Source organism: Sphaeroforma arctica (genome assembly GCF_001186125.1).
Source record: "Sphaeroforma arctica JP610 unplaced genomic scaffold supercont1.143, whole genome shotgun sequence".
In the NCBI taxonomy this organism is placed as follows: Eukaryota; class Ichthyosporea; order Ichthyophonida; genus Sphaeroforma; species Sphaeroforma arctica.
The window spans coordinates 81,192-90,374 of record NW_014040415.1 but is presented as its reverse complement, the minus strand read 5'-3'; the positions used below and the strand labels follow the sequence as shown (position 1 = coordinate 90,374).

Genomic DNA, 9,183 nt, shown 5'->3' with positions numbered 1-9,183 from the left:
CAGCTGGGTTTGCATAGGGCCTTACAGAAAGAAGGGACACCTAAGGCGCTATTGATTTTTTTGTGGAGAACGAACAAAAATTGCAGTCGATGTCGTTTCAGGAAGCTACTGCTTTTATCGTACGCACACCCGAACAGGACTTGGAGGACAACGCATATAGGAATGTATTGGCATCTATGTAAAGCCTTCGTACCACTGGAGACACAGATTCGGGAGTTTGAACGTGAAGTGGAATTTGTGGAGACGCGCCAATATGAGAATCCGCTACAGGTATACCGCAATCACGATGTGCTTAATCTTATATGTCAAGCTGCCGGGGGAGTATATTACCGTGATACGCTTCATATGCACCCGCATTGGCGAGACTACTCGTCTGAACAAATGCGTGACGTATTCCAAATGAACATTGACAAGGCGGAAGAATATCGTAAGGGAAGTATGTCGCGACCAGAACAGATTCAGGGCGGTTCGCGTTCACGCTCACACTTACGTGCTGAGGCGAATAAACGAGCTAGTCCGAACAGCATCGAACCCTCATGTTCGCTGTCGGTCGTGTGGCACAATCTCCCTCCGGGACCAGAACATGCGTACCGCTGTCTTAAACAACAGCGACCATCAGTCCAAACTAGCACGGGTACTCGCACACAAGCTAGTGGTACCTCTATGCTACGTATATCGACCACAGGTGCATCGACACGCGCACTACAAGGGTCAGGTAATAGCTTCCGCCCGCGTGTCAACATGGTAGACGGTGATCAGATGCCTGATCGACCAACAGCAGAGACGGGAGAAAATGAGGTAATGTATATTCATGACTTGGTCGACAAGTCATACATACAAAGTAGAGATAAATTGATGGACGACGACCAAGCCCCAGTAGGTTGGAAAGACGAGACGAGGTCAAATTGAGATGCGGGGGTGTCTGACGTGAACATGTGCATGTCATTTGGGCGGACAGTGACAAGAATGTTTGCAGTAAAAGATACATTGTTTCCTGCCGACAACCGTGTATATGTTATTTTACAAGTGAACGGCCATGACATGCGTACTCTCATTGACACGAGAGCATACAGTTCAGTCACCATCAGGTATCCGCAGATAGGGCAAGCCTATACAATACGCCACCAATGAGAGAAAATGAAGTAATGTATAATCATGACTTGGTCGACGAGTCATACATACAAAGTGAAGATGAATTGATGGACGACGTCCAAGCCCCAGTAAGTTGGAAAGACGAGACAAGGTCAGATTGAGATGCGGGGGTGTGTGACGTGAACGTGTGCATGTCATTTGGGCGGACAGCGACAAGAATGTTTACAGTAAAAGATACATTATTTCCTACCGACAACCGTGTATATGTTATTTTACAAGTGAACGGCCATGACATGCGTACTCTCATTGACACGAGAGCAAACAGTTCAGTCATCACTCAGGCATCCGCAGCCAAGGCAAGTCAATCCATTACGCCACCAGCTAAGGATATTTATTTGACGGACAAAGCGTTCCGCACACCGCGCTTTGGTACAACACATTCAACAAATGTTCAATACGGTACAGCATCGACCGAGAGCTGTACGGTTGAGTTTATTATCTTACCGGATAACATTGATATAATTCAAGGCATGGATATTATGGGTGACCTGGGGTTAGGCTTCCTAGCTTTTTGTCACCATGCCCAGAGATTAATCGAAGGGTTATAGATAAACTTCTAGAAGCAATTAATCTTCGGATGGCTGCCGACCTGCTGGAACCGGAGGATATACATCACCGCTTTCGACAGTATCTGGACGCTAACGAGACAATATTGAATGCAGCTCGATGCATGTTACCGGGTAGTAAAGTGTCATTCCCGATACCTCGAGATAAATTATTGGGCCTATGACGACAAACACGAAACTTTGTATCCGACAAGTACAAACCGCATGTGACAAAGCAGGTTCACAAATGGGAACATGAGATAGTCATCAATCGGCAGACATCGGCATCAATTGTCAATCTTCCCCTGCTGGCGGTGCCATCGTTTACACCGCCAGGAGAGCTTATCAAAATCCGGGTATGTTTAGACTCACTGCAAATCAATATGCTATGTTGATGATCTTATCATTGCGTCCGACGACTATGAGGAACATATCGCTACTGTCCAAGAGTTCATTCGGCGTTTGACGGATAATAACTTCAAACTTAATCAGAAGAAGTGTCACTTTGCCGTGAGAGAAGAAATGGTACATACTTTGCACATAAGGGGGCCCCATTTCGGATGTTCTCTAAGCTTAAGCCAATGGAACCGATTGGGGATCGCTGGAAACCGGAACATCAATTAGTATAGGATCAGATGAAGGAAGCAATAGTGTCGGTAGCTCGTTTGAACTTTCTGGTTGATGGTGTGTCACTCGAGTTGGAAACGGACGCTAATGATCATGGCATTGGTGGGGCGTTGTTTCAGCTGATTGATGGACGCAAATATTACTTGATGTTCGTTTCAAAGATCCTTAATAAGGCACAGCAAACATATGCGACACCAATGAGGGAACTGTGAGCATATACCTACATATGCTTTGGTTCACTTTCATGACCACATAATAGGACAGCAGTTTACTGTACACACGGATCATAGGGCACTTATATACATGAATACTCATTAAAACTGAATGGTCTGCAGCAGCGATGACACCACATCATTACGCAATTCAACTTTTCTGTTTCACTTGTACCGGGAGAATTGAACAAGTTGCAAGACATGTGGAGTCATGTTCATGAGGGAACGGCGGAGATTAACTACCCAGCTGTGTTCTACACATCATGTTGGAAACTGTATCCGGATATCTTTGTCGTACGGAAGCATTTTGTGGGCCTCACGATGTCGATGCTCTCGGGCTACAAGGTCAATCCATCGTTCTGGTGCGATTTGGGTCTGGTGGTACCTGTATGTGAGGAGGCTAGTGAATGTTATAAAGACAACTGGGCACAGCCGGAGATGACTTGGCGGACGCAACCGATTACCGATCAAATTCCTGAAGTGTGTGCGGGGGCTACGGTGATTAACCACCCAGGGCAGGAAGAAGCTAATCGTCGAGTACAGTTGACGTGGCAATTTCATCCTGCACCGGCAGTGACTGTGCAACAGATGAGGGATGATGGGTATAACTGGGACTAAATACTTCCGATCACGAAAGATATCCCCAAACTATGTCGTACGTGATACTATGAAGAAGGGGTTCCATGCTTTGATATGTATTACCGCACCGTATCCATGGGATCATATACAAATGGATCTGATCCCTATATCGACTACATCTACGAAAGGGAACAAGTTTTTATTCTAAATGTGATTCTTCGGTCAATACCTGCAAAGGATGCGAAGACCGTCACGACGACCGTCGCGACAGAATCAGTATCGGTTTCTGGTGAGCATGGTTTCCTCGTAAGATTCAAAGTGACGAGGATATCGAATTTGTGAATAATATCGTGAAGTCTATTATACGAGCACTCGGAATTATACACAAGACATATCAACAATACCGCCCTCAGACCTTGGGTGAGGTAAAGCGTCGACACAAAGAAAATCACAAATGTGTGTGCGCACTATGTGTTGGCTGTCCGGAATTGTGGGATGAACGTCTACCGCTCAGAACCTCAGGATATCACGGCGTCACAAATCAGCACCATTCAGTAGTTATTTTGGTCGCCGCCATGTTCCGTTTGCAAACATGATTGGTGACTTACCAGGTCATATTCCTGCGACGAATGATGCGTGGCTAAAGCGGTTGGATGAACCGAAAAAGACTATTCTTCCAAAACTTGAGCAGCAAACGATCAAGTATACTGATACCATGGCGGAGGCTACTGACCAGATGCGTAAGTTTGATTTGTTTGAATTTAAGACGGGTGATGGTGTCATGATACTCGCACAGGGGGCGACGACCCAAGCTATGGAACCTTTGCTTGACCCATACGATATTCATAGTCGATAAATAGAGTTACCATCTACGGACGGAGGATTGAGGCAAGCCACCTGAGCTCAAAGACCGTCCAATCAGTTATGAGATTATTCGGCTAGTTTATCGTGCTACAGAGCCACTGCTGGATGAATCGCTATGAGGCGAAGAGGGTTCAACATTTCGACACATCATCTCCCACCGCCACAATGACACTCCTACATGGGTGACAGCGCATGCTTTCGACAATCCAAACGTGGTGACAACATATCGAAAGCGGATTCAAACGCGTGAGAGTCGACGACAGCGACGCCTGGTACAAGGTTAGAGCAGCCTGGGTCGATGGTATGTCGGGCCGGGGCTGCGTCCTTTCTGCATTCGCGTGCGACGACGGCAAACGAATGTATGATACAACAAATTATAGACATATTGTAATAAAGTTACATATACATAGATTTCGTACTATTGACAGAGATATACGACAGATACATGGCTTACAAAACAGCTGCCACACATGAAGAAAACAATCCGAAAATCACATTAGTTTGCACATAGTACACACATACTTCACCATAAAAAATGTTAAATACAAAAACAATACGTAAATAACACCATGCAAAACAGGAATATAGCATGAATTGCTTCAACTTCAAAACTTGCATTTACGAAGCGAAGAAGTGAAACAATGGACACGTCTCAAGGCGCCCCAACCAATTCTTCTGACGAAACTCAGAAAGAAAAGTCCCCAATTATAGGGGATAAAGACGAATCTCAGAAGGTACCTATAACGGAACCAGAAGAAGAGGCAAGCTCAAGTGGCAAACCCAAATCTACGTCCGAGACCACTGAACCAACGCGCATAAGTAAGTTAATTACTGAAAACACTGATCTTAAGAATCGGTTAGCCGCCCTTATGAAAGACATGACTGTTAAACATGTAGTTCGAATGTATAGATCAGGAAAACATACACAGCACTTACGCGAGCAAATGTTTCTCCGGGCATTACTGAAGCCCTACAGAAGTGGACAGAACGTCAACAGGAAATTACGCCCGAAAAGCGTAAAGACCTGAGCGCTACACCTGTGGCAGATGAGCCGGATGTGCTCAGCGTATCTGTATCTTACGAGGTACTACCACCAGAACTTCAGGCTAATTACTCGCCTGTTCTAACACCCGGCCATGAGTCGCCCGTTCTTGAGGGTACTATAGACCCAGAGGCAGGTAAAAATACTCCGCCACCTTTACCCAACTGGGTCGACAATCGTCGGAAACCAGTTAAGACTGGGTATGTTATCCAGACGCACTCAAACTACTCACCTAATCTTAGCAGATGACAAAACTTCTAAGTGTGATACCATGGCCACAGATGTTGAAATCTCCCTGGCCGATGATATAAATATCACTACCCAAGCTGTGATAGTTAAGATGTCACAGAAGTACGACCTAATAGTCGGAATGAGTGACTTACTCACTCTAGGTATAACCGTAACTGGTTTACCAAATAACATAGATCCATTAAAGGATCAATCAGACGATAGCTGTCTGAAACCATGTAAGCCCCCGTCAGAATTAATACCTGACTTTGTGGATAAAATCATGGATCTGATTCTAGTAAATAAGAAGATAAAGATCACAGATTGGGCAAAATTTCGTTTTAACGACGGATATGTCAGCCTTGACTTAACCAAGGTAGACTTTACTTAGCTCAAATTCCCTTCAAGAAACTATGTTTCTTGGAGACACGAAGCTGTAGTTAAAATACAAGTTGAGAAATGGTTGTCCGATAGGGTAAATGAAATCAATTACCAACAAACGCCAGTTAACTTAGCATTATTGGCAGTTGATTAACACAACTCTGACGGAACATTTAAGAAAGTCAGAGTATGTCTAGATATGAGTCCAATAAATAAGTTATTGCCGACTCATAGTTTCCGTCTCCCTCGTATAAACGAGTTACTGAGACGAATGGAAGGTGCTACGGTGTTTACATCCATAGACCTAACACAAGGGTATCATCAAATGCAAATTTATGAACACCATCGTAAGTACTTTAGTTTTACCTGGAAAGGTAAACAAAACAGGTTCAGAGGTGCACCTTTCGGGTTACACTCTTTACCAGCATTCTTCCAACAATTAATGGAAGAAATGTTTGCAGACATGCCTAGCGTGCAAGTCTACATAGATGACATAGTCATCTTCCAAAACTAATGGCGAATACGCCGCATTAGTCAGACGAGTCATTAAGAGACTCAACGAGCAAAACTTCAAGATTAACGAGAAGAAATGTCACTTCGCCATGAGCGAAATACAGCTCTTAGGCTACCGAATATCTGGGGAAGGTATTAAAATCGACCCCGGTAAGGTAGAACACCTGTTAGATTGGCGAGAACCAACTACAGGAAGAGATGTTAACAGCATGTGTGGGTTTGTAAACTTCTTTTCAGATGGAGTACCACACTTGGCTGACTACCTTAAACCTTTTGGACACTTAAGATGTCATAAAGGCAAACCAGGAGACTTGTGGACTAAAGAGTGTGATAACGCATTTAAAGCGCTCAAACACGCAGTCCAGCAAGCCCCTGTTGTACAAAAACCAGTCGATGGCATGCTGTTTGAAAAAGCAACGGACGCCTCTGACTTAGCCTTAGGAGGAGTATTATATCAAGTTATAGATAACAAACCTAGATATATACAATTCTTTAGTCGAGCAATGAATGCTTCACAGTTGAATTACCCAACCGTTAAACAAGAGCTATTAGCCATAGTGGCAGCTCTAACACTCTTCCGAGATTACTTTTACGGAACAGCATTTACGCTGATGCGTGTTCAAAAATCTCTTCAATATATAAAAGAGATGAAACCCGACTCACAATTATTGAGTCGCTGGCATGATACAATATCAAAGTTTCATTTTGATATAAAACATCGGCCAGGAATACATAAACATTTACCGGATATGTTATCACGCTTCGTACCGGACTTTAATAAATCCGTACGTGAGTTTCTAGCCACTGACTGGAAATGTAATCCCAGATGGTTTGAACTGGCTCAAAAGATATTTGGGGCCACATACCATAGATATGTTTGCTGCACATCATAATGCACAACTATCGAATTACAGGACTTTAAATCATCCTTTGGGAGACGCCTTTCAAATATACCTCTCCAAACATAATGCGTGGGCTAATCCACTATGGCAGTTAATTGCCCAGCTGTTAAATTATGTCCATATACATAAAGTTACCATCACGTTGTGTTGCCCATTACGGTGTAAAGATCCATGGCTCAATAAATTAATAAGCAAGATACAATGCGAGCCAATATATTTAGATAGGGAAGTAGATACTTTCCTATATCAGGGTACCCGAGCCGTCCAGAAGACGCCCTGGAGACATACTAAAATATGTCGTATAGGTCCCATTGGAACAACCAAATGGACCCCTTCTGAGACCTTCCTTAACAAGGTCAAAGAATCAGAGATTCCACTCTCTACTAAATTGAACGTTAAGCAGTTCAAAGGCAACACAGCGCTTGAAGTCTGTGCACAAGAAATCCAATCTAATAATGACACTACTGTTAAGAAGCGTCAGTCTCTAGACAGGACTCTGTTTAATAACATAAAGTCCAAGCCTGAGCTCTTTCAAATCCTATTTCTAAAGGGATCAATGAAAGACAATCCTGAAGCGTATACACATATAATGTGACTATTTAATAAGTCAGGTGTATCTATCGCACATGAGCGCACTTATGACACTCATGCAAAAGCAGGACAGGAGTCTGAAAGCACTACAGACTTAGAGACCACGCAAGTGGATTCTCAACACCCTACCTTTATTCTGGAGAAGCAGAATGATAAAAACATTCTTGCTTGGCTGACGCAAAGCCATAAGTTGAAGCACCAGAACGTAGTAGACGCACTTAAAGATACTAAGCAAAACGGAATCGCGCACACTAAGCTGGCAACTTTAGTTGATAGAGTATATCAGTCATGTACAGACTGTGATCTCAACCAGATTAAGCGCTATGGGTTCGCACCGCTTAAGAGTGTGACTGAAGATGTTTCATGGCGCAGGGTGATCATTGATCTGGTTGACCTGCCTACGTTCGAGCACACAGGCGACCGTTATGTATGCCACTTCTTTGATGTGGCGTCACGATATAAGTTGCCCTATCCGTTAAAGGACAAGAGTACGCAGACCGTGGCAGAATTATGTTGCCAAGTCTTTGCTGACCACGGGTGGCCAAGTATAATGTGTACTGATAACGGTAGCGAGTTCTGCGATGACGTAATGGAATCGTTAGTACTCGTATCAGGTATGTGCCATAAAAGGGGTGTACCATATAAACCGCAAACACAAGGCGCGAATGAAACGAGCCATAGAAGACTTAAAGTTCTTCTTACGTACTGCATTAACGGATGATGCAGATGATTGGCCGTTCCACCTTAAGTGGGTACCAACACAGATGAACGAGTGTGCTGATCCGGTTATAGGTACAACACCCGCTCACTATTTTCGTGGCAGATATAGTGAGTTACAAATAGCTTTTAACAAGGACGAACCTAATCACCATGAGTTACCATGGTTAACGAAGGTACAACGTATTTATAACGTTGTATATCCTTGCTTGCGAGAAACACGCAATAATGCCTTATTAAAAGGGCAAAATGGATGGAATGCTACCAAAAAGATAGCAGAGTATCAGGTTTGAGACAGAGTTAATATCCGTCAACGTAATTCCGATGCTACTGTATTAATATCCAAATGGATAGGTCCATATGTAATCTCTGTAGCAGACACTAAAAGTGGAACGCACGAGGTAAATAACCCTGATGGTTCTAGTGCGCTTGATATAGGCACAAGTCGTATTCCGACTACAGAGATTATACTCGCAAAAAGACATGACTCTAATGACCCTCTTGATCTTTCTGAATTTAAAGACATTATATGGAGAAAGGATAAGGGAGGCTATACATACTATCGTACACGCTTTATAGACGGTACAATAGCTGAGTTGACTTCGCTGAGTTGACTTCAGATGCTTTCGACAGTCAAAACTTTTTAAAAGCTTTTAATCGAAAATGGCGTAAATGCCTGCATAAGTCACAAGCTGAAAAAGATAGCATGTTTCCATCGTCTGAAAGCACGGAAATTAAAACTTATCCGTCTACAGCATTTATCCCGAGCTTTAATGCTCATCCTTCATATGTGCTTAAGACAATGAAGCGTAAGAAACGTCCAGTCGACC

The 9,183-nt window shown here is 43.5% G+C and overlaps 3 protein-coding genes across 3 annotated transcripts; all 3 read left to right on the top strand.

Annotated features, from left to right (window-relative positions):
- Nucleotides 1-162: 162 nt before the first annotated feature.
- Nucleotides 163-909, top strand: SARC_02990 (hypothetical protein; the record flags this gene model as incomplete). Its single annotated transcript, XM_014303242.1, has 1 exon — nucleotides 163-909. One exon carries the CDS (start codon nucleotides 163-165, stop codon nucleotides 907-909), a length of 747 nt encoding a protein of 248 aa, XP_014158717.1.
- A 1,828-nt stretch (nucleotides 910-2,737) lies between these two features.
- Nucleotides 2,738-3,154, top strand: SARC_02989 (hypothetical protein; the record flags this gene model as incomplete). Its single annotated transcript, XM_014303241.1, has 1 exon — nucleotides 2,738-3,154. One exon carries the CDS (start codon nucleotides 2,738-2,740, stop codon nucleotides 3,152-3,154), a length of 417 nt encoding a protein of 138 aa, XP_014158716.1.
- A 553-nt stretch (nucleotides 3,155-3,707) lies between these two features.
- Nucleotides 3,708-3,971, top strand: SARC_02988 (hypothetical protein; the record flags this gene model as incomplete). Its single annotated transcript, XM_014303240.1, has 1 exon — nucleotides 3,708-3,971. One exon carries the CDS (start codon nucleotides 3,708-3,710, stop codon nucleotides 3,969-3,971), a length of 264 nt encoding a protein of 87 aa, XP_014158715.1.
- Nucleotides 3,972-9,183: the final 5,212 nt, after the last annotated feature.